Below are 25,939 nucleotides of genomic sequence, written 5' to 3'. Positions count from 1 at the left end.
TTGTAAGTTGAGAACTATCTGTACTCTCCTCGACTTGGTTAAGCAAAGTGTGTGGATCTGACCGTAGCGAAACTTAGCGCTGCATGAAGTATGTTCTGTACATTCTGCACTTTAAAACCGTAGCCATATTATCCAACTGCAAATAAAGCTCTAATGATCTGCAACAACCCTTATTAATGACAAGTGGCTTATCACAGCAAAGGTTCCATTTGGACAAGGCTGTTCTCTAGTCATACTGTTCTGATCCAGCCTTAGTGGAAGCAAGAAACAGACTCCTTGTCACGAAAAACCCCTCTTTATTTACCTCTTGTGAATTAATTGCATTCACCCACCGAAAAGTCAAGTCCTTCAAGGAGTTAACTGCAGTAACAGACCTTATCAGTTCCTTCCTGAGCTCCCATCCAAAAGGTTGCAAATTAAGCTCTGGCAAACAGTCTTTGTGGCATGAAACACAATGAGCAAAATCTTCAGAAGTACGAACTGGTGTCTCCTACGACAACCACTCCCCTTTCCTTCTATTTATTCCCCAGCCAGGGAGGGGCCATTCAGCGTCCACGTGTGCCTTGCTTCCCGAGTCGACTCCTTGTCCTCTGTTGTTCACCTCTCCTAACTGCTCTGTGCGTACGTACATCTGGAACAGGCCCCAGCTGTTCTTCCTCCTCACTCATCTCAGCCTCCAAAGGCAGCTGCCTCTCCAGTGGCTGGGAAATGTCGGACGGCTCTGGCTCTATCTTTGCGTCCGACACAGAGCATCCATCAGAGCCTTCCCCAGACTCCAGAACTGGCCCAAGTTCCTCCCCAATCTCCTCATTGTCTGAGTCTGCCACTAGCTCTGCTGGCAGCTGGTGGGCCACAACACATACCATGCCTGAACAGTTCAGTAAAGCCTCTTAACTGAAAGGCAAACCTCGTGTTTGACACAGGATTTTGACAAAGCATGGTAATCTACTCCAAGTAAAAGCCAAACATTGTACTGTTCCTTTCTTTAATTCCAAAGGGGTGCGACTGTTTTGAAATTAAGGGCTACATTTAATTCTTGGATGATAGACAAGACTCACCTCCAAACTCTACGTGAGGCCAGAGCAAATTGATTTTAAATTTAAATTAAACTAAACCAGGGGTCAGCAACCTGTGGCTCTGGAGCCGCATGTGGCTCTTTCATGCCTCTGCTGCGGCTCCCTGTCGCCAGTCAGCTCCACAATTGATAGGGCTTTCAGTTAGGATAGGTAGAGGAAAAAGGGCGCCGTGCTAGGAGGAGACTCTATGGTGGGGGGAACTGGACTTCCGGTTGGCTCCAGAATTGAACGGGGGGCTTCCAGTTAGGGCCTTTGTGGTTCTTTGAGTGTTTAAGGTTGCCGACCCCTGAACTAAACCAAATATTTTTTTTTAAAAAAAAAACAATCTAGTGGCAATTTTTGGAGAGGTTCCAAGAGCTAGAGCTATATATAATTTTGAGCTGAGTGTATGCAGCCTTGGGATTTCAGATTGTGCACCACTGAAATTAATTAACTCTCAAGATCTCCAGGCAAGAACAATTAGATCACCAAATAATTGATTTCTTGGTTCTCAGGTGTAACTTAATGGAGCTCCCCATTAATTCGGCAGAATTTAAGAGATGGATTTTGCTCCCAATTATGCTTGATAAATAGGAAAGCTCATCAAGGATGTGGTAGATGGCAAAATGTATAAATTTCCCGCAATCCCAAGTTAATTGGGAAACATTTAAATGAGGAAAGACTTAAGAACAACTTGGGAGGTTGATGAGATCAGGTGCTTCATCGAAAAAGATGGAAAAGGGGATTATCTGTACCTTTGGACACAATGATTTCTTTTCCGGGGAGAAATGGCCAACATCTGCCTACCTCTCGTCCTTGTTCCAAATTATCCAAAGTAGTTTTGTGTGTTTTGCGATACGTATCTTGGGAGATGAGACAAGAGGCTTCATTTGTTTAACAGTGAAGAATAACACTGCTTGGCTCAGAGGCTCACAAGTTAATATTTTTTTGCTTCTGTTAAAGGTAAAGGTAAAGGTTCCCCTCGCACATATGTGCTAGTCTTTCCCGACTCTAGGGGGCGGTGCTCATCTCCGTTTCAAAGCCAAAGAGCCAGCGCTGTCTGAAGACATCTCCGTGGTCATGTGGCCGGTATGATCAACGCCAAAGGTGCACGGAACGCTGTTACCTTCCCACCAAAGGTGGTCCCTATTTTTCTACTTGCATTTTTTACCTGCTTTCGAACTGCTAGGTTGGCAGAAGCTGGGACAAGTAACGGTAGCTCACCCCATTACACGGCACTAGGGATTCGAACTGCCGAGCTGCTGACCTTTCAATCGACAAGCTCAACGTCTTAGCCACTGAGCCACTGCATCCCTTTTTGCTTCTGTTAATCCCCACCAAATTCTGCCTGGAATTTGAGAGCCTGTAAACAGATAGTCCTCTATTTACAACAGTTCATTTCAAAGTTATATCGGTACTGAAAAAGCTGATGTATGACTGTTTTTCACATGACCATTGCAGCCTCCCCGTGGTCACATGATCAAAATGTAGATGCTTGGCCACTGACTCATATTTATGACGGTTGCAGTGTCCCAGGGTCACGCAATCCCCTTTTGCAACCTTCTGACAACCACAATGTCAGATGGGGAAGCCAGATTCTCTTAATAACCGTGTTCCTAACTTAGCTGCAGTGATTCATTTAAGAACTGTGATGAGAAAGGTTGAAAAATGGGGGAAGACTCACTTAACCAATGTCTCACTTAGCCACAGATATTTTGGGCTCAATTTTGATTATAAGTTGAGAGCAACCTGCAGTAAGTAAATTTTACTTACTTATTTTACTCAAAGTTGGCTTGAAACTCTACATTAAGAAAACTAAGATCATGGTATCCGGCCCTCTCAATTTCTGGCAAATAGATGGGAAAGAAAGGGAGGTAGTGACAGATTTTATTTTCCTGGGCTCCAAGATCACTGCAGATGGGGACTGCAGCCAAGAAATTAAAAGACGCTTGCTCCTGGGGAGGAAAGCTATGGCAAATCTAGACAGCATACTAAAAAAGCAGAGATATCACCCTGCCAACAAAAGTGCGTATAGTCAAGGCTATGGTTTTTTCAGTTGCAATGGTTGGCTGTGAAAGTTGGACCATAAGAAAGGCTGAGCGTCAAAAGAATCATGGCCTTTGAACTCTGGTGCTGGAGAAGACTCCTGCGAGTCCCTTGGACTGCAAGGTGATCAAACCGGTCAGCCCTAGAGGAGATCAACCCTGACTGCTCTTTAGAAGGCCAGATCCTGAAAATGAAACTCAAGTCCTTTGGCCACCTAATGAGAAGGAAGGACTCACTGGAGAAGAGCCTAATGCTGGGAAAGATTGAGAGCAAAAGAAGAAGGGGACGACAGAGAACGAGGTGGCTGGATGGAGTCACTGAAGCAGTTGGCTTGAGCTTAAATGGACTCCAGAGGATGGTAGAGGACAGGAGGGCCTGGAGGAACGTTGTCCATGGATAATGGATTGGACACAACTTTGCAATTAACAACAACAATTTTACTTTTATCTCACCTTCGTTATTTTTATGAATAACTCAAGGCAGTGGCTCTACCTAATACTGCTTCCTCCTCCTATTTTCCCCCCAACAGCAACCCTGTGAGTTGAGCTGAGCTGAAAGGAAGTTCCTGTTCTACAAAGAGTGTGCAAAATAGCCTTTGCCCAGGAAAGATGGTGACTGCAATCCTATTTTTTTTCTCTTTATCCAGAGATCTGCCACTACAGGGCCTGCAACGAACTTAGAGCTAAGCCGTTTGAACATTTGAGCAAACAAAACACTGATGTTTTTTAGGTTGCACTTCGCAAGTAAGGTTGATTCCTCTAAGCTGTGAGGCTTCTGACTTAAGCCAAGGCCTGTAACAGCAACGGGCTCGGTTGCTAAATTTTATTGTATTTTTCCACTCTCCTGTTTTCCAACCGCATTTTGATCAAGCAAACGTTAGCAGGTGGCAATATGTGTAATCCTTCGTGCGATGCTTGACTGATTGTGTTTGCAGGACATGGTAACTACGGTTTACTGAACTAATTCAATTGCTCGGGTTCGTAGAACACCCTGAGTCACAAACTAGCCGATCCTATTTTAGACCTGCACCTTGTGAGAATATGGCTACGAGGCTAGTTAGTTCAGGGAAATGACACGGCCATTCAGTGTGCCGGAAGAAAGAGTCAGCAACCTCTTAAACCGAAGGAGCAGAATCTGGAAGTTACATTTGCGAGCTGGTGACGAAGAAGCTATTGTGCATCTTTAAGACTTAGCCCCAGATTCTCTCTCTCTCTCTCTCTCTCTCTTTTGTTTTCATTCTTGGGGTAGGCACAGAGACACGATTCTGCCGATTATGAATTGTTGGTGGGAAAAAGAAACTGGGAAACATAAAATAAAGATGTTGAGACTCTAGAAAAAGTGCAGAGAAGATCAACCAGGATGATTAGGGGACTGGAGACTAAAATATATGAAGAACGGTTACAGGAACTGGGCCTGGCTAGTCTAGTGAAGAGAAGGGCCAAGGGAGACATGATAGCAGTCTTCCAATATTTGAGGGGCTGCCACAGAGAGGAGGGGGTCAAGCTGTTTTCCAAAGCACCTGAAGCCAGACAAGGAATAATGGATGGAAACTGAAGAAGGAGAGAGATTCAACCTGGAAATAAGGAGAAATTTTCTGACGGTGAGAACAATCAATCCATGGATCAGAAAAAAACAATTCCTACCCCTTCTTGCTAATTAGGGCCGTGATGGCGAATCTATGGCACATGCGGCCTTGCCTGTTCTTACGGGTTTCTGTGCGCATGTGCACGCGACGATCAGCTGGCCTTCGTGCATGCGGCAGTGCTGGAAACTGGAAGAGCTGGTCTTCTGTTTTTCTGCATGAGCATGTGTGCTGGCCAGCTGATTGTCGCACGCGCATGTGCGCCAGAAACCCAGAAAACTAACTGGCCAGCGCATATTGTGCTCACCGGAAACCAGAAGTTCATTTCTAGGTGTGCGCACACACCCCGGGACAGCTCCTCTTCTGAGTTACGGCCCAGACAAGTGCGAAGCGCACATGCGCCCACGCTTCTTTTTCCGCACTCGTTGCCGAAAAGGTTCGCCATCCCTGAATTAGGGCCAAGCCACAGGCCTCCCCACATGCCAAAAATGGGATTCTGTTGAACTGGGAGAAGTTATTGTTCCCTTTCCAAGTGATTTCTCTACACACCCAACCAGCTGCTGCTAAAGGCGAATCGGCTTTCTGCATGACTTAGCAAAGTAAGGAAAATTCTATTTGAATTCTAAGCTCTATTTTTACTTAAATTGTTTCTATTCTTGACTTTTCTTTCGATGTTAGCAATTTTCCCTCTCGTTAGAAAAGTAACTCCCCTCTTCCATGATGTCTTTGAACTTAGATGTGTCATTGGCCATGTTTTCCTCTTCCAAATAGAAGTTAAGGCAGGAGCAATTGCCACTGAATGTTCAATAAACTTAGCTTTCTCCATAACATCATCCTTCCTCCCCCCCCTTTCCTTCTTCACATATTCAGTATCAGCTATTAAAAGGCACTTTCCCTTAACAATTACAGCTTAATCAGAGTATTCCAATAAGCATGTGATTCATTGGCCTGAAAGTACGGGCTTGAAAATATTTCAGGAAGAAATTAAAGAAAATTAGCATACATAGGCTTTGGTTTATATGGATTTCTTGAAACTAGGATTGCTGTACATGTTTGGTTCTCCAGGAGATCAATACCAAAGTTTTCCGGTTCTCCAGGAAATCATCCCTGTACTAAGCTAGTATAAGCAACAAAAGAAAATTTGCCTTCCAGCCCAAAGTGGAATCCTTTCCGAAAATCCTGGTCCCGCATATTTTGTATTATTTTTCCAACTCCTGAGATCCTTCCACCTACCCTAAATCAACTTTTTTTTTTTTTACTCGTGTGCTAAGCATGATTTCATCAGCCATAATTGATTGAAGAAAGAACTGGCTTCTCATAACTTGGTCAAGCATAACTACGCTCATCAGCCACATTATAACTTAAATATAACAATTCAGCCTGTCTATATTAGCAGAGACATCACACTGCCAACAAAAGTGCGTATAGTCAAGGCTATGGTTTTCCCCGTTGCAACTTTCAATGGCTGTGAAAGTTGGACCATAAGAAAGGCTGAGCGCCAAAGAATTAAGGCCTTTGAACTCTGGTGCTGGAGAAGGCTCCTGCTAGTCCCTTGGACTGCAAGGCGATCCAACCGATCAGTTCTGGAGGAGATCAACCCTGACTGCTCTTTAGAAGGCCAGATCCTGAAGAGGAAACTCAAATGCTTTGGCCACCTAATGAGAAGGAAGGACTCACTGGAGAAGAGCCTAACGCTGGAAATGATTGAGGGCAAAAGAAGAAGGGGAAGGCAGAGAACGAGGTGGCTGGATGGAATCACTGAAGCAGTCGGCATGAATTTAAATGGACTCCAGAGGATGGTAGAGGACAGGAAGGCCTGGAGGAACGTTGTCCATGGGGTCGCGATGGGTCGGACACGACTTCGCAACTAACAACAACAACAAATATTAGCCTTTGCTTTGCACAAATGTTAAAGAAACTTGCTGGAACTCTCCTTTGTCCTTCATTAGCCAGACGTCCAACATTTATTCTCCTTTGAAGGTTTGTGTGTTTGTGTGTGTGTGTCTTGTGTGTGTGTTGTTTAGACTGATGGAGTTCATTTGTAAATCCTTTTAAAGGTTATGCTGAACTGCAGGATTGAGCAAAGAAACAAACATGTCAAGATGTTCCCTTTCCATGACCTAATGGGCAACTGGCAAAATAAAAGCTACAGCTCCCAGGCTAGGTGGAGGATTTCAAGTGCAAAACAAACATATTTCCAGAAAAAACACAGGAACCAGATTGTGTCAGTGTGATGGTGGGGGAAGAGAAATCCTGCTCCTTGTGGTAGCAAGTCAGGTTTTTCTAGACTTAAATTTTACAACTGTGTAGATTTTATTTATAACGGGGTGGATTTGCAACAGGAGACGCCAGGGAGATGGGCCATTTGGAAATAGGAAATATAAATAAATAAAACAGACCATCTCTAGGACAAGCACCTCTTAAAACTTTGAAATCTCACCTTACTGGAGAGAGAACTACAGATCTTAACAGTGGAGTTGCTGTAAGTAATAGTAGACAGGTGTTTTCTAATCTTGGCATCTTGAAGATGTGTGGTCATCAACTCCCAGAATCCCCCAGTCAGCAATGAGAACCACTGCAATAGAGTGTTGTTGTTGCGAAGTCGTGTCCGACCCATTGCGACCCCATGGACAACGTTCCTCCAAGCCTTCCGGTCCTCTATCATCCTCTGGAGTCCATTTAAGCTCACACCGACTGCTTCAGTGACTCCATCCAGCCACCTCGTTCTCTGCCATCCCATTCTTCTTTTACCCTCAACCGTTCCCAGCATTAGGCTCTTCAGTGACTCATCAGTGAGTCCTTCCTTCTCATTAGGTGGCCAAAGTATTTGAGTTTCATCTTCAGGATCTGGCCTTCTAAAGAGCAGTCAGGGTTGATCTCCTCTAGGACTGATCTATTTGGTCGCCTTCATTATGAAAACTCCAGAACCGTAAAGCCTACAAACTTGAAATTTGGCACGTATGTTCCTCTTAGCTTCTAGGTGCTTGCTAAGAAAGGATTTTTCAAAATGACCATCAGATCATTAGTATTTCTTACATTATTATTAACATGCTCTGATGCTAAGGAGTTAGACATTCTACTGCCCCTCCCCACCTGAAAAGAACTCTGTTCCAACTGCCACTTGGGCGTGGGCGTGGCCAGCACATGACTCATCGGGCCTGCGGGCTGGGAGTTTAGACATTCTATTCCCCACCTTAAAGGGAAAGACGGGGAGAAGATAGGAGAGGCTTCTGTGGGGCAAGCCTGAGGGAGGGAAGGGAATAGGAGAGGATCATTGGGGCCAGCCTAAGGGAGGGAAGGGAATAGGAGAGGATCAGGAGCCAGCCTGAGGGAGACAAGGGGAGAGCAGAGACGTATCGTGACTACTTATTAATTTTCAAGCTGTAAATGTCGATTTATCAAGCCCGATCACATAATTTGGTAGCGGAGCATGGGTATCCAGCTAGTATTCCATATGCTTCCTTCCAGTTAAATTATTCTTCTCAACCCTAGGCAACCAGGCCAATGGCCATTATTCCACACAAAAAAAGGGGAGAAGCTGCCATCGCTTTTGATAGTGGGGCTTAGCGAAACGCAGCAAATTTTGCAGCGGGGAGAGGGGATTTTTTTTAAAAAAAAAAAGCCTACATCCAATCAAGATGATTAATCTCGCACACTTTAAAAAAAAAAAAAACACACACACCCCGCAAATTAAAAACTGAAGAGGTATGATACCTGCGACCATTTAACTCCACTGCAAAAAAATTATTCCCCCTTTCCGTTATTCTAAGAGGTAAATGGAGCTCTAAGCAGCCTTCCCACACACTGTGCATTTCAAATTGTTAGCGGAATAATCACCGTAATTGTGTGTGTACGTGCAAGGGTGCGTTCTCGCCTCTCTCGCTGGCCGTCTCCCCCCCCCCCCACCGCCACCCGTACCGGAGGAGGTTTTCATAAGCAGCCTTTGCAGACCACGGTCCCTCGTGCCATCTTAGGCCCGTTTTTGTTGTTGTTGTTTTTGCTCCGAGGAAAAAAAAAACATTTATCCAAATCTCACCTTAGGGGAGAAAAAAACGGTTTGAATTCTAAAGCATTGGAAGCCAAAACAAATTTTGAGGGTGGGGGGGGGGGGTTTGGAGAAAGGAAACGAATCCTGCTTTATGACATAACAAAGCCAGGAAGGAGTTAAAAGAAGAAGAAAAAAAAAAAAAAAAGGAAAAGAAAGCTGTCTGGTTGCTATGGTGCCCTTTTAAAGAAGAGCAGAGTTGATTACAACATTAGAAACCAGGAGCCCCCCCCATCCTCCCCCCCACGGCCCCTCCCAAAAGGGGAATAATGGAATCAAAAGGGAGGGAGGCAGACATAACACTCTCTTTTAGTTCTGGCAGCTGGACCAAAGAGAACAACGTACGGCCCATCAAGTGCTCCTCGTGACTAAGGACAAAGCATCCTTGCTAAAAACTTCAAGCATCTCGTTCTTGGTTCCAAAAGCTTCTTTCCGGGATTGGCTGGCCGGCCTCATTTGCCAACCTTCTCAGCAGCCAAGTTTGACATCACTGGAGACCAGTGTTTCTCAACCTTGGTAGCTTGAAGATGGGTGGACTTCAACTCCCAGAATCCCCCAGCCAGCAGCGCTGGCTGGGGGATTCTGGGAGTTGAAGTCCACCCATCTTCAAGCTTCCAAGGTTGAGAAACACTGCTGTAGACCTTTGGCGGGTTGGGATGAGATAACGCTTGAGCTCCAGGCTGCTTATGGTTGACTTGCTGTCCCAGGTTGCGGCTAGAAATTTGGGGATGTTCCAATGCAACTAAAGAAGAGCAACCAAGATGATCAGGGGACTGGAGGTTAAAACGTACGATGAACGCGGTTGCAGGAACTGGGCATGTCTAGTCTAGTGAAGAGAAGGACCAAGGGAGACATGATAGCAGTCTTCCAATACTTGAGGGGCTGCTACAGAGAGAAAAGGGTCAAGCTATTTTTCAAAGCACTCAAAGGCCAGACAAGGAATAATGGATGGAAACTGAACAAGGAGAGATTCAACCTAGAAATGAGGGGGAACTTTCTGACAGTGAGAACCATCAATCCACAGAACAGACGTTGCCTCCAGAAGTTGTGGGAGCTTCATCACTGGAAGCTTTCAAGAAGAGACTGGACTGCCATCTGTCAGAAATGGTGTAGGGTCTGCTTGGGCAGGGGGTTGGACTAGATGACCTAAAAGGTCCCTTCCGACTCTGTTAATCTATACCTGTTTCTTGAGGGGTTTGCAGGAGAAAAGCCAACAAGCTTAGCACACTTCTGAAGCAGCGGAGTTACAATCTTGGATCAGTTTTTCTAAGGAAAACCCAGCCCACGCACCTTGCTTCTCTATGGTTTGTTTTAACTTTTGGCTTATTGGATGAGCTAGTTGGTTGGGCTCACGTTCTCTGCATTAAACGAAAACAGGACAAGATCCCTTGTGGTAAGGCCACACTTGGAATATTGCATCCAGTTTTGGTCGCCACGATATAAAAAAGATGTTGAGACTCTAGAAAGAGTGCGGAGAAGAGCAGCAAAGATGATTAGGGGAATGGAGGCTAAAACATGAAGAACGGTTGCAGGAACTGGGTGTGTCTAGTTTAATGAAAAGAAGGACTAGGGGAGACAGGATAGCAGTCTTCCAATATCTCAGGGGCTGCCCCAAAGAAGAGGGAGTCAAGCTATTCTCCAAAGCAGCTGAAGGCAAGACAAGAAGCAATGGGTGGAAACTAATCAAGGAGAGAAGCAACTTAGAACTAAGGAGAAATTTCCTGACAGTTAGAACAATTAATCAGTGGAACAACTTGCCTCCAGAAGTTGTGAAGGCTCCAACACTGGAGGTTTTTAAGATGTTGGATAACCATTTGTCTGAAGTGGTGTAAAGGTTTCCTGCCTAAGCAGGGGGTTGGACTACATGACCTCCAAGGTCCCTTCCAACTCGTTATTCTATTCTACATAAACCAGTTTACGACTGTGGTGTGAGTTGAGTTATCATTACTTTTCTAAAACGGCAGCAGGCAAAGAGATATTCTTGGCAATCACGATGCCGACCCTTGCTAGCTTTCCACCGAGGATCCCAGGTGTATGTTGTGTGAACCTAGAATAAAAGAATCCTGCTTTCTCTCAAGTCATCCCATAGATGCTGCCACAGAATAATCCGATACGTTCGAATCATCGGCCATCTGTGGTTTCACCGATGGTAAAAAAATAAATAAATGTCTCTGGAACAAACCCCAGACATATGAAAGCAGCCTTATGATTGTAAGAAACTGCCTGAATAAATTGGCTAGAACAATGCTTACCAACCTTTTTCCTGAATTACCCAAACCACTAATCAGAAAGTCTTACTGAAATTCAAGAACCGATCACGGAGTCCCTTCTTGAGGACTGTCGTAATTTCAAACGGTCACTGAACAAATGGTCGCAACTCGACAATTGTATTATAAAAATGTTATCGCTGAAGGATCTTGGTGTGAAACCAAGGACCATCAGTAATTCCATGAATTTTCATCTTAAAGGGGGATTGCAGGAGTATACTTGGGAGTATATTTTTAGTACAGGTGACAATCTTTAAATGTCCCCGTTCTGATTGGGTAATGGGTTCAATTTTTTTAACTCAAAGAAAAAGTAGTTTTTGCCCAATTTTGAATAATTTACTGAGATTTGGGAAGCACCGAGTTATAAGGTCCAGAATAGGGGTGAAATGCTCCTGGTTCAGACTGGGTTGCCCGATCCGGTAGCGATGGCGGCGCGTGGTTCGGAGAACCGGTAGCAAAAATCCCTGCCCCCACCCCCCATGCCCAGCTGAGCCGCGCGATCATTGGAGGCTTTTTTTAAAAGCATTTTTTCTACAACCTCTTTGGCCAAAGAAATGCTTTTAAAAGTAAAAAAAAAGCCTCCGATGATTACACGGCTCAGCTGGGATCGTCAGAGGCTTTTAAAAGAGAAGAGGTTGTAGAAAAAATGGTTTTAAAAGTTAAAAAAAAAAAGTTGGCCACGCCGACTCAGTCACATTACCCCCCCCCCCCCCAAGCCACGCCCTCAGAACCGGTAGTAACAAATTTTACATTTCACCACTGGTCCAGAATGCAAGATATCCACTAAGGTTGGCCGACTGACAACTCTTTTTCATACTTCCTACTGAACTGCTCTGGAGTCCCTGCTTTTTTCCTAACTGACTAGTAGAGAAATTCTAATAAGAGATGGGATCTCTCTACTTGCTGATGAGGAATAAAATATTACCCCTCCCCCTGGCAAGTGGATCTTCATAAAAGACATGGAGTTGGATTCCAATTGGCACAGTGGGGAATTCTGTAGATCAGAGGTCTTCAAACTTGGCAGCTGTTAAGACTTGTGGACTTCAACTCCCAGCTATGCTGGCTGGAGAATTCTGGGTGTTGGAAGTCCACAAGTCTTAAAGCTGCCAAGTTTGAAGACTGTAAGTGCTGTAGGTGGTGGAAAGGACTTTCCAGTTGACCTGTTTTGCAACTGGGAAAAGTCCTGCTCATCGCAACCAGCGTGGATCTGGTTGAAAATGATGGTATAATAAAACAATTCCGTCCGTAACGTTTGAAGAGGAAAGCAGACCCAAACAAAAAATGTAATTCAAAGGGCCCCTCTGAGATAGAGGCAATGTTTTTTTTAATAGTCACACTTTATAAACATAGTCTCTGGGTTGCCTTCCTGCGGGCAAACCCCAAGCCTGTCTCTGCTCTGAAAGTTGCAGGAAGATGAACATCTGCCTGAAGGTGGCTGCATCAACTTATTTGAGATCCAGGCGCGACCTCTTCTCTTTCTCCTGCTCCGCTCCTCTCACAGCCTGCGTGCTTTCCGAGGACGGCAACCATTGTGCGGTACCGGCGTGTTGTCCGTGATGGAGATCACCTCCAGCCCCCCTAAGGTTAAGCCTTGGATGGCTGCCTGAAAGGGAAACAAGAGATATCAACCCTGGTGCTCATGGAATGCTAAGTCACGGTCTGTTAGAAGCACAATTTCTAAGATAAACCGTAACTACTTGAGTTTGGATAACCTGCAAAGCCCTAAATCTTGCTTTTGTCGGATACGATATTAGCCTAGCTTCACATCTCTACTATAGCTTTGTGAACTGTGAGATACTAGTTCAAGATTTTCGAACGAGAGAGACAGACAAAGCTTTTTGAAACTTGCTGCTGTTTTTGCCAAGAATGAGGGGTTCCAGAGAGTTTCAGCATCTCCTGTTGGATGCCTGAAATATCCAGCATCTTACTTTTTAAAAGGTAAAGGTTCCCCTCGCACATATGCTAGTTGTTCTCGACTCTGGGGGGCAGTGCTCATCTCTGTTTGAAAGCTGAAGAGCCAGCACTGTCCAAAGACGTCTCCGTGGTCATGTGGCCGGCATGACTCAACGCCAAAGGCGCACAGAACACTGTTACCTTCCCACCAAAGGTGGTCTCTATTTTCCTACTTGCATTTTTTACATGCTTTTGAACTGCTAGGTTGGCAGAAGCTGGGACAAGAATGGGAGCTCACCCCATTACATGGCACTAGAGACTTTTTGCATATCTCTAATTCCCCACCCTCACCCCGTAAGGAACAACTTAGAAATCGAAGGTGGCTGCCTTATATTTAAGAAACAATTGTTTAATCTAGTGTAGCGTTATCTGCTTCAGATTCAAAAAGCTGCTACTGCTGGAGGTATACATGCTACAGCTAGGGCATGTCAAAATTTTCCACATTCGATTTCCAAACATTAGGGGTGCTCAAAAGTTGTGACATGCCTTGGGGATTGTTTAAAGATATTTTGGTTACTTTAACATAATTTAGATAGAATAGAATTCTTTATTGGCCAAGTGTGATTGGACACACAAGGAATTTGTCTGCGGTGCATAAGCTCTGAGCGTACATAAAAAATACATTCATCATGAATCATAAGATACAGCACTTAGTGATAGTCACAGGATACTAAATAAGCAATCAAAATCATACTCAAAATCATTAAGAGCCTTGGAGGCGCAGCAGACTAAAGTGTTGTTAAATAGCACCAGCTGCCTGCAATTACTGCAAAGTTCAAATCTCACCAGGCTCAAGGTTGACTCAGCCTTCCATCCTTCCGAGGTAGGTAAAATGAGGACCCGGATTGCGGGGGCAATAAGCTGACATTGTATAAAAAAGAATACCGCTTAAGGGGGAGGGGGCGGGAAAGCCCTAGTAAGCAGGTATATACAAAAGTATGAAGGCTGTTGCTTAATGCATTGTAAGCCGCCCTGAGTCTCCGAAGAAGGGCGGCATATAAACTGAACTAATAAATAATAAATAAATAAATACTAGGAAATTAAATAAAACAATATAAATGGTAAAATACAAGCAACAAGGTTATAGTTATAAGTAGAAGGAGATAGGTAATAGGAACGATGAGAATAATAATACAGTCTTAGTAAATAGTTTGACAGAGTTGTGGAAAATATTGTTTAGCAGAATGATGTCATGAGGGAAAAAACTCTCCTTGCGTTTAATTGTTCTGGTGTGCTTTGTAAGCTATCTATCTATCTATCTATCTATCTATCTATCTATCTATCTATCATCTATCTATCTATCATCTATCTATCTATCTTTTTTAAGTACATCATAAATAGGCTAACTACACAGAAGATGTGCTTGGTAAATAAATATAAATATAAATATCTTTTATCTATATCTGTCTGTCTGTCTGTCTGTCTGTCTATCTAAACATCTTATCATAAATAAGCTAACTACATACAAGATGTGCTTGGTAAGCTCACTACATAAATATCGTAACTTTTTAACATCTGGTGTGTGTTTCATTTGAACTGCTACACCCCTCAGCAGCTCCAGAAACCCAATTTGTCTTACATTAAAGAGAGCTTCTCCCAGGGATTACGTTGCAACAGCAGAGAGCAGTTGCGCAAACTGGGAGGAAAAAAGATGTAGCTGCTTTAAGCAGTTGCAGACAAACGCTCCATGAACAGCCCCCCCTCAATGAGCTTTTCGCCATCACTCTGCCAAGACAGATTATCTCCAGCAGCCGTCTCCCACCTGGACAGTCTCCCTGGATGAGTTGGAATTTTGGTTTCCAGTGGTCCCCTGCCAGCATGAGGAATGCCAAGTTGTTGAGAAAAGTATTGGGCTTCCGGTCAAACACCGTTGCAGGACGGCAGATGGGCGAAGGACCTTTGAAATCGAGAACAAGCTTCCAGGGCTTGTAATTGCTGCTTTTCTCAGCTTCGTTGTTGTTAGTTGCAAAGTCGTGTCCGACCCATCGCGACCCCATGGACAATGTTCCCCCAGGCCTTCCTGTCCTCTACTATCCTCTGGAGTCCATTTAAGCTCACGCCGACTGCTTCAGTGATTCCATCCAGCCACCTCGTTCTCTGTCATCCCACTCTTCTTTTGCCCTCAATTGTTCCCAGCATGAGACTCTTCTCCAGTGAGTCAGTCCTTCTCATTAGGTGGCCAAAGCATTTGAGTTCCCTCTTCAGGATCTGGCCTTCTAAAGAGCAGTCAGGGTTGATCTCCTCCAGAACTGATCGGTTGGATCGCCTTACAGTCCAAGGGACTTGCAGGAGTCTTCTCCAGCACCAGAGTTCAAAAGCCTCAATGCTTTGGTGCTCAGCCTTCCTTATGGTCCAACTTTCACAGCCATACATTGCAACTGGGAAAACCATAGCCTTGACTGTACACACTTTTGTTGGCAGTGTGATTACTTTGTTTCTCAGCCTACTTTGCACGATACGGCCGATCCCACTTAAGTGACATCACTCCCATCACTGTGGCCCTTGATCAATGCAGGAGTTCAGCCAATAAAGACTCTCTTCTCACCCGAAAAATGATTACAAAGAAACTGGAAGAGCTTACCAGCCGCCCAGGTCCCAGGCCTTTCACCACAACTCGTACGTGGTGCACGCCCTTTTTCGCTGCTTTCTGGACAGGGAGGGAGGGAAGGAGAGAGAGAGAGAGAGAGAGAGAGGAAAGAAACCTGTTATGCAATGAATCAAAGAGTATAATGACCCCTACTCCGACATTCAACCTAGATCCTATTTAACCTTCCCTCTGAACAGGAGCTTCTACTCGGTGGGACAAAGGACTGCTATTTTCTTTTGAAGAAAAGGCATCATTGATTTTACGGTGCTTTCTTTCTTTGTTGCAAGCTGCTCAGAGTCAGAGGCGGCATCGGAGTTTAATAAACTATATCTATTCACAGCAATGTAAAATCACAGCTGCCAGTTCTTTAGCTGGTATTTGGCCTCCGTAGGCATCAAGGCTTTTTTCTTTTTTTGGTATGGCACCCCGGTGTGCCGATAACCACAGACCACCAGAGCTGGTTTATGCCATAATCCTTCAATTTGGATTTTCAGATCTTGATACTTTTGCGATCTGTTTATCATCAGCAGCACTGTAATCCTGGCTTCCATGGAACTGCTCATTTTTTCCCAGTAGAACAACTTATGGAACAGGAACGGGGGTGGGGGGGGGATAACAGTGATGGAAGGTGCTTTGCAGAAATCTTAGGATTTCTGTCCTGTATAAATAGGAAGGCTGGGATCTTTTTCTGATTTGTGGCTGAGCAAAAATCACTCTTTTTTTCACCGGTACCCTCCCACAAAATAGGTTGGCTATTCACTTCTAGACTTCCAGTCAAAACACCCGCTGATTATCTTGGCTGAAATGCTGGGGGCTAAAGTCCTTGCATGTCCGGAGATTTAATGAAGGCTGCTATTTGCCGTCATTTTTCCAGACCTGAAACACGCGCACAAGTTAAGAGTACTTACGAAAGTCATTTACATTCAACCCACCGGGGAAGAAATGGCTTGCTTGCCAGTACACAAGAACTTTGCTACATTTAGAACGGGAAAATTAAAACGCTCAGCTGGAAACCTTCCATATCTGCTATGCCATGGCTCTTTTAAATGTTTCCTACATCCAAAATGATTAATGGGAATTTCCAGAGAAGCCTGACAAACGGTTACAGTAAGTCTGTTGGGTTAAGACTGCCATCTTGTGGCTTTTTAAAGACCCTTCATCCGGGCCCAAGGAGTCCTTGATTTACTATATTTTCTTTTCCCCTGACACCTTATAAAATACAAGATTGCATTTTATAAATACTGTTCTGTTTTGCATTGATCTGACTGCACAGGTTAGTCCTCGATGAATGAACGCTTCATTTCAGTGACCGTTCAAACTTAAACACTGTGCTGAAAAAAAAAAATAACTTTACAACCAATGATTGCCATTACAGCCAGTGTGCGCTGTCCTGTTTTTTTTTCTTTTTTTCCTCCCCTCCTTGCAGAGAGATGAGAGAGAAAGGGATTGCAAGAGAGTAAACACACACACAATGGAGAATTCACTGGGCTGTTTCTTTAGTGGGCACACTGTGGCTGCTGGTACCAATGCACTCCAAAGGGAGGGGAGTCGTTAGTAAGCCAAGAAAAACAGATGTGAAACTGACTAGTTTTGTCAATTTTGAGCAGGAAAGTAGCGTATTTTTTGGAGTATAAGACGCACCGGATTGTAAGACACACCTACCTTTTTTGGTGAGGAAAAGAAGAGAAAGAAATCTCCCTCTGCCTCTGCGCAATTTTGCCTCGTTGCAGCAAACAGCCTGCTTTACTTTCATTTTCGTTTTCAGCATAGCTTGATTAGCACAAGGAAAAAAAAAAAATCTGCTGCAGCAGTTTACCTCCTTGCAGCAAGCAGCAGAGGCCCGGGCAAAACAGCTGAGAGCAAAACAACTGCGAGTCGGGAGGCCGATCCAATCAACTTGTGCTAATTAGGCTGTGCTGAAGCTGAAAGGAACTGTTTCTTCTTGCTGCTTGCTGCAAGGAGGTAACTGCTGGGAAGCAGAGGCCAAAGGGTGGGGGCCAATGGGTGGGTGGGGCTACATTCAGTGCATAAGACACACCTAAATTTTCACCCTTTTAGGGGAGGAAAAGGTGCATCTTATACTCCGAAAAATATGGTAGTTCTTAAAGATGAAATTCCCTGTCCCAACTTAAACAAAGAGTAACTTAGTTTAAACACCCTGCCCATATCTCTGAAATCCTTTTGGAAGGTGGTCTGGCTTAGGGCATATGTGAACCTAGCCATTGTGGAGTAGCAGAGCCAGAGTAAAATATTTGACTTCCTCTCCAAAGTACAGTTTTAACCCTTTCTTCATCTGTTCTCTCTTTTTGAGGAAGGACCAGAAAATGAGTAGCAGTTGTTCCCTAAGGAGCAATTTGGTTCATCTGGAGCAAGTTTCTTTGCAAATGGATTTCCCACTGCTTGGTACAGGTTAAAAGATGCAATAAATGTAAGGATGGATGAGATTCTGTCCTTTTACTGCATAAAACCAGAAACTCTGCAAATCCTTCAGATTCTAAATATATAAAATCAAACAGGCCCTGATCTTTGTCTCTGTTCATTTATAATCATCCGTTTGTGATCATTCTCTGACCGTCTTATCTATGCATAAGCAATGGGACTTCAGAATCCACAACAATGATTCAAAGGGGTGCCTCAAACAGGAAGCAAATATTAGGGATTATAATAATAAGGATTCCTTGGAAGTTAAATAAGAGTTGTTGATTTAAGAACCTTGATATCAGCCAGTTCTGGTCAGCCTGATAAGTCTTTATCTATTTCAACTTAGGGAAAGGTTAGTTCCAAGAAGTTTTTAAGAAGAGGTTGGATAACCATTTGTCTGAATGGTGTAGGGTTTCCTGCCTAGGCAGGGGGTTGGACTAGAAGACCTCCAAGGTCCCTTCCAACTCTGTTATTTTGTTAAGAACAGGATGTTTGACTTACGTTTCCTGCTGCAATCCCAGTTGTCTGTGCTGCAAGGGCTGTCGATTTCTTCGCATTCTTGAACCCCATGTAGCCACAGGTTAGTAGGACCAGAGGGACTTTCTCAGCTGTGAAAACCTGGATGTGAGTGCTACAGGTATCGTGGGATGATAGGAACAACATTTTGTTAGAAATCCATATGCTGTGCTATTTTGGGATTCCCTGCAAATCTGTCTGGAAAAAAAAAAAAAAAACAACTCCTAGTAGTTTAACTCAGCTCTTGTGTTCTGGTTCTCCCATGGGGAGATAGCAAGTGGGTGAACTAGGATGCAAAAAAATACAGTATTTTTCGGAGTATAAGACACACCTTTTTCCCCCCTAAAAGGGGGTGAAAATTTAGGTGCATCTTATGCACCGAATGTAGCCCTGCCCACCCACTGGCCCCCACTCTTTGGCCTCTGCCTCCCAGCAATTTACCTCCTTGCAGCAAGCAGCAAGAAGAAACAGCCCATTTCAGCTTCAGCACAGCCTAATTAGCACAAGTTGATTGTCCCTTGGCCTCCCGACTCTCAGCTGTTTTGCTCTCAGCTGTTTAGCGCTGGCCTCTCCTGCTTGCTGCAAGGAGGTAAATTGCTGAGAGATTTTTTTTTTCTTGTGCTAATCAAGCTAAGCTGAAAATGAAAGTACAGCAGGCTATTTACTGTTTGCTGCAAGGAGGCAAAATTGCTGAGAGGCAAAGGCAGATTTCTTTTTGTTTTCCTCACCAAAAAAGGTAGGTGCGTTTTATAGTCCGGAGCGTCTTATACTCCGAAAAATATGGTAAATAGAATCGCAGTTTGAGACACATTGCTTGTCCCAAAATGGACTAAAAAAATAGGATAATTCTTCCCAACTGGCTGCCCTCTAGATGTGCTCGGACTGCAATTTTTAGCAGGTCCAGTCGGTATATTTGCTGAGCTCCAGTTCCAATGTCTTTGGTAGGTACTCGGTTGGAAACAGGCTGTTTTAGACATTTAACCATTTGGAAGGATGCAATTAATCCTCAAAATTGTGTGGGGGAGATGAATGCGTGGCCACTGAGACTCTTTCTCTGTCACTTTCAGACATTTCCTTTACAATGATTACTGAATCAGTTTTTTTTCTTATTTTCGTCCCCAAAAACTAAGGTGCATCTTATACTCCGGTGCGTCTTATACTCCAAAAAATATGGTAATTAATGCATCAGAAGTAATCCATCTTGCAAGTCTGAAAGTACACATCTCCCGCCATCTCCTTTACAGCCTAGGAAAGTAGGGAGGGTCGTTTCTGAGCTTTTTACCCTGTCCACTATTCAGCTGCAGAATATGCTATCTCATATCTGAGTATTCCCTAGTACAGGGTCTCCAACCTTGGCAACTTTAAGCCTGGAGGACTTCAACTCTCAGCAAAGCTGGCTGGGAAATTCTGGGAATTGAAGTCCGCCAGGCTTAAAGTTGCCAAGGTTGGAGACCCCTGCCCTAGGCAGTATCTCTTCATCCTCTCCCCCACGATCTTTCCCACATACAAGTTCTACAAGAGCTTTAACCTAGGTTACAAAACAGCCCCCACCCAAGAAACAAATAAAAATCCAGCCCTGTTTTAAACTGCAACCTTGAGCTCTGCCCAAACTCCCAAAGCAACTTTAATGGTAAACTTTGTCACCAAAATTTTCCCAACTCTAATAAGCCTCTTGATATTTGGGTTGTCTTTAGCCACAACTGGTACAAGAATAAATTATTACCATCATCATTTACACGCAATTACTTGTATGCCCTGTGAATTATATGAGGGTTTAGACCAGGCAAAAGCAGAAGCGAAGAACTGGAGACTAGACTGCTCTGTTGGAAGGGAAACAAGCAGGTGTCCTCTGCAAGATGTTGTTAGGCAGGCAGACAAACAGACAGACAGACAGTCTGTCTGTCTATCTATCTATCTATCTGCAAAATTTATTAGCTGCCTATCTAACTATAAGGCAAATTTGGGTGGCATTATGTAGCATCACTATATAACACTATATATAACACTTCACTATAAACATAGCTTGCATTTTGCATCTAGCAGTTTGCTGGATTTCTTAGCTCTTGAAAGAAACTTAGGTTATTAAGGACCTGTGCCCCTGAATCACCACCCACGAAACCTGTAGCATTAGTTAATTAAATGAGCCATGGTGGCAGTGATTAGAATTCAGTATTGTCGAATACCATCTTGACAAATATATTGAATTGAAAATGGACACAACAACCGGAGAGGGAAGGGAGAAAGGAGTAGAGGGACAGGTAGGACGGAGAGAGGAGAAGGGAGGAAGAGAGAGAGAGAGAGAGAGAGAGAGAAGAATGGGAAAAGGAGAGGAAGAAAGGGAGGGGAAATAAGATTTCCCTTATTTTAGGTTTAGAAGGTTTAGAAAGAGAGGAAGAGGGGAGGAGTAGGGGAAAGGAAGGGGAAGGAGAGGAGGAAAGAAGAAAGTGGAAAAGAATAGAAGAAGGGAGGGAAGGGAGAGAGGAGTAGAGGGACAGGTAGGAAGGAGAGAGGAGAAGGGGGGAAAGAGAGAGAGAAGAAAGGGAGAAGGAGAGGAAGAAAGGGGGGGAAATAAGAGTAGGAGAGATGGTTAGAAAGAGAGGAAAAGGGGAGGAGCGGGGGAAAGGAAGGGGAAGGAGAGAAGGGGGAGAGGAGGAAAGAAGAAAGTTAAAAAGAATAGAAGAAGGGAGGGAAGGGTAAGAGGGGAGGAGGAGAGGAATGGTTGTTGTGGAAGAAAAGAGATAGTGAATGGTAGAAGAGCAACTCCGAACGTATTTTAAAGTTTTAGTATGAAGAATGAACCAATATAGAAACCAAAAGATAATATGTGTGATAAGAATGGTTAAAGAGAGTGTACATTTATATACGTTTTATGAGAATGAATAAATTATATATATACATATATACATATATACATATACATATACATTACATATACATTACATATACATATACATATACATATACATACATACATACATACATACATATATATATATGGGAATGCAGTATTGCAGGCTAATTCTGCCGACTGCCAGCTGTTCGATCCTGACCGGCTCAAAGTTGAGTCACCTCCTTCCGAGCTCGGTAAAATGAGGACCCAGATTGTTGCTGACATTGTAAACTGCGCAAAGAATGCTGTAAAGCTCTATGGGGTGGTATATAAATCTTCTAAGTGCTATTGCTAACTGTTTTGCACGAAGAACCTCCAATCGCTTACTTATTGTAGGTAGCTTTGATATGAACTATTGGGATTTCTTCAAACTTCTTTCCGTCCCACCGCAAGCTGCTTTCTTCTCCCAGCACTGGAGGGAAATAGCTGAAAAAAGGAGGGGAAAGATAGCCACATCAGCCAATTTAAACAGCTTAGGCAGCCTCCCACCCCACATCCCCTTCCCCAATATTCAAGAGGCGTAAGGATTATTTTATCAGATTATTAATATTTGTTCAAAGATGAGTGGCGCGGTGGCCTAGAGGTTGAGCTCTTGCCTCACAATCGGGAGGCTGGGAGTTCAATCCTAGGTAGAGGCAAATATTTCTCTCTGTCTGGGCACAATGAGAATATATCTGCTGAACAAAACTCCGCATTGGCAACAGGAAGGGCATCCGGCCAGTAAACACTCAGCTCCATTCAGTTTCCCAGACTCCACCCCACAAGGGATTATGGGGTCATTAAAAGACGATGATGATGGTATTTGTTCAAAGATGTTCACACGATAGGATTGTACCAGGGGTGGGTTCTAAATTTTTTTACTACCGGTTCTGTGGGCGTGGCTTATTTTGTGGGTGTGGCTTGGAGGTCATGTGACTAGGTGGGCGTGGCTAGCTGGTCAGAGTCATTTCTGGAAAGTCCTCGGACTTACGACCAGTCCTCGCACTTACGACCCGACTCATTTGTTTGCTTTTAACACTGATCAGCTGTAGGGCGGCCCTTTGAAGCCCTGCGGCAAGAGTTTAAACAGTTTTTTTCCCTCTAGTCATCAGCTGGGACTCAGGAGGCAGCAATAGATTGGGGGTGGGACCAAATAAAAGGTAAGAATAATGTGGGTGGGTGGGGGGGAGAACCAGTTCGGTGACATCATATCGTCACCGCTACCGGCTCGGCCAGACCGGACCGAACCGGGAGGAACCCACCACTGGATTGTACCCATATTCAATTTCCCTCTCTAGAATCTGCATTTCTCCTGCACGGGAGCACACTAAGTCATAAACCATTGTTCATAAACTCAAAGCCAGTCAGTTTCACACAATACGGTAAACCAACATCAAATAAAGAGCATTATAGTATACTCAGTTTATATAACAACATCTAAAGCCAACTAGAAGCAGTCTCTCATTCTGGCACAAATGTGTTCAGGAGGCAGAGTGTGATTTTTTTAAAAAGAAATGTTGGAATTGGAGGGCCTCTTTTCTCTCCTGAAATTCGACTGACCACCTTTTGATGCAGCTCTCCTCCAAACTCAAATCATTAAAAATATGAATCAATAAGCCCTTGAGGCTTTTAGAAACACGGTGAAAACCTGGCTGTTCCATTAAGCTGATGGGCTGGATTGTTTTGACTGCCTCTTGGGTGATGTGATTGGGTTTTTCATTTGATGTTGTTGATGTTCGGAACACGCTCTAGTAGTTGCTTTTAAATATCTTGTAGAGTTTTAGTCCCAATTAAAAGTTGGGAGTTGTATATTGATCAGCCTAAAAGCTCTGAAAATGAAAAAAAAAAACGGGATCACTAGGGGCAAAAACTATAATTCTATGATGGCAAAAATCGTAAGGAAAGTTAAAATGTTTTCAAAACTTGAAAAACCAAATATTATGAGTTCTGTTTCTGCATTGGCAAAATTCCTTGAAGCAACCTAACTTTTACAACCTTCCCAAACTCTCCAATGCTTGATGTAAACTAACATGATATTTTTTTTCTGCTTGTTTCTTTCCTGGATATTTTTGATGGTTTAAAAAAAAAAAAAAATCTTGCAAAAAAATGCAAGAAAACAATGAGACAAATTAATATCTTAGAATGCAACTTTTGAGAAACGCATACTGGTTCGAAGTCCCAAAGATTACTTTTTTCAGGAGGCAACTGGACTTCCTTGTTTTTTTTCTTTTGAAGACGTTTCGCTTCTCATCCAAGCAGCTTCTTCAGCTCTGACAGGATAGTGGGAACTGGTTTTGAAGTGTTACATTTCACAATTTGTCTCTTTCCTGCTTCCCCCTTCGTGTTGTGACCCCAGCCCCGGAGGCTGATTTATCTTCGCATGCTGATTCGGAGGATGATATGGAGGAGGAGGAAGCTGTCACGAGCTATGTGCTGAAGGGGCCGTCTTCACTGGTGAGTCAGCAAGAACCGACAGTTGCTGACGTGCCTATGGACCCCAGCCAAATTGAGGAGGAAACAGAGGCCGGTAACGACGAAGGGGAGCCCCTATTGGATGCAAGAGAGAGACGTAGGAGACGTCGTAGAGAACAGCTATTGCCATGTCCTAAGAGGTGTGGTCAGGAGACGTAGGGTCATACCGTACAAAATATAAAAGGGGTGTGACTGGGCTGGAAAGGCGTGGTGAACAATTTGTTGGCGTTTTGGATGCAGTGGATTTACAACTGTTAGTTTGGAGTTTTTTGACAAGAGTCTGCATTCCTGCATTAGCCTGCTGGCTGTCTGCCAAGACCTTTGGAACATTGCCCGGTAACTATTGGACTGATATACGCTTTGAAAGAGAACTATTTATTAAAGGGCCAGCTTCCGTCTCTGTAGCCTGCGTTTGTTGCTGCCGGGCTATTTGAGCTTCTGCAATGCCACTCGTGGGAGGGGACAGAACACTTCCAAAATACCAGTAGGTGAAATATCCTATTCACAAAATGCCCAATCGCCATTGCAATTACGCACACTGTAATTTTTCCTAGAAATAAGCAGTTACCTGCATTCCGGAAAGTGCAACATTAACTCACCTGAAGCTCTTTGACTGTGTGGAATCCAGCTCTTTGTCTGTTGCTAGGTCCGGGTTTTCCAGTAATGCTTGAAATTTCTGGATGCCTGTCTGTATAGTCCGAGAAAAAGTGATGCTGGAGCAGCTGCAAAGAAGGAAAAGCAAGAGATCCAAATTTAAGAACAGTATATTGAGGAACGAATGCAGAATTCCTATGAACCACCAAGGCGCTGGCCCATTGCTTCCAACTGCTGAGAGGATAAATTTACAACATTTGACCTTCCAGATGTGGGAGCTGCACACCCAAGCTACCTGGGCAGTGTCAATGGATGGCTGCGTATCGCCACGATTTCCTCTTTCAGGTAGAACTAACCTTGGTGCCCACACAATTAAGATTTCCACAGTAAAAACACAAAAGTTAAGAAGTTATTTCATGAAGTCCAATTACAGTAATTCAACAAACGTTTTGTCAACCCATCCAATAAAACAAACCGCAGGAAAAGGACTAAGAAACGGACCACATATATTGGTATCCTGTCAAATGCCTTTTCTAATGCTTAAAGCTTGTGGGTGAGTGGGTGGGAGAACCCTGTCTTTTCTTCTTTCCTGGCTGGTGTGATGATGTCTCAATTTCTCTTCTTTCCAGGCAGCAAATGGGGATTCAAAGCTCCATCCTCCACAGCCAGCTCTTGCAGGTTTTGCAACTGGCTTCCCAGGAAGCATGGAGATTGCAGTCAAAGAGGAGCAGTCTCTGAAAGGCTTCCTGGAGTTTCCACCCCTCTCCCTCAAAGCGGTCCTCGCCCCAGCGATAAAAGGAGTGGGATTAAGACCGTTTGCCTTGAGAGGGGGGGGGACCCCAGGATGATGGGAAGTGTAGTTCTCCGACTCCTTTGCAAACCCCTGGGACAAGAAGTCAATGCATGCAATGCAAAAATGCATGCAGTGCAAAATGCATGCAATGCAAAAATGCATGCAATGCAAAAATGCATGCAATGCAACGTGCAGATCATCCTCGTTGAATTGGTCTGGGACCCTCAATCAATGTAAGATCATCGGTGCATGGAGGTTAAAGGCGGGGGAGGAAGGCAGAAATGCGGCAGGAAGGCTGGACCTGTTGGATTTCTGCCTTCCACCGCCTAAAAGCGGGAACCCGACCTTTGCAGCCTTAAAAGACGTACCGACCACCCCACTTTCTTCCCACCTTACCCCGAGCCGCCCCCCAAGAGCCCCCGCCGGGCGATCGCCAGCGCAGCCAGCATGGCCTTTTTTTTTTTTTTCCGCTCTGCTGTCCGGGACTCCGAAGGTTCCAATGGGGAAAGGGGCGGAGGAGACAAATCTCGCGATGCGTGGCTGGGGAAAAAAACAAAAACATGGCGGCGTCCATCCGGAGAACTAGGCGAGCCTTCAATGGCGGCGCCCTTCGCATGGGAAGCGTCCGTACGGGCGCTTGGGGCCTGGTTCCCCTTCGTTTTTCTTGACAGTTGAAGCGGGACGGAGGGGGAAGTTTAACCCGATTTAGGGCGGCCGAGAAGTGTTGTACGGTCTGGGG

The 25,939-nt window shown here is 44.3% G+C and overlaps 1 protein-coding gene across 1 annotated transcript; it reads right to left on the bottom strand.

Moving 5' to 3' along the window:
• Window positions 1–12,282: 12,282 nt before the first annotated feature.
• On the bottom strand, window positions 12,283–25,726 carry MRPS11 (mitochondrial ribosomal protein S11). The gene is made up of 6 exons (XM_070953526.1): window positions 25,597–25,726; window positions 24,413–24,535; window positions 21,690–21,788; window positions 18,458–18,587; window positions 15,530–15,595; window positions 12,283–12,598 (listed from the first exon to the last, which is right to left on the bottom strand). Exons 1-6 carry the CDS (start codon window positions 25,647–25,649, stop codon window positions 12,491–12,493), a joined length of 579 nt encoding a protein of 192 aa, XP_070809627.1. The 5' UTR covers window positions 25,650–25,726; the 3' UTR covers window positions 12,283–12,490.
• Between the last annotated feature and the right edge of the window lie 213 nt (window positions 25,727–25,939).

Source organism: Pituophis catenifer, unplaced genomic scaffold (genome assembly GCF_029215685.1).
Source record: "Pituophis catenifer annectens isolate HBS135680 unplaced genomic scaffold, rPitCat1.0.hap2 SCAF_14, whole genome shotgun sequence".
Classification (NCBI taxonomy): domain Eukaryota; kingdom Metazoa; phylum Chordata; class Lepidosauria; order Squamata; family Colubridae; genus Pituophis; species Pituophis catenifer.
This window is presented reverse-complemented; position numbering and strand designations above follow the sequence as displayed.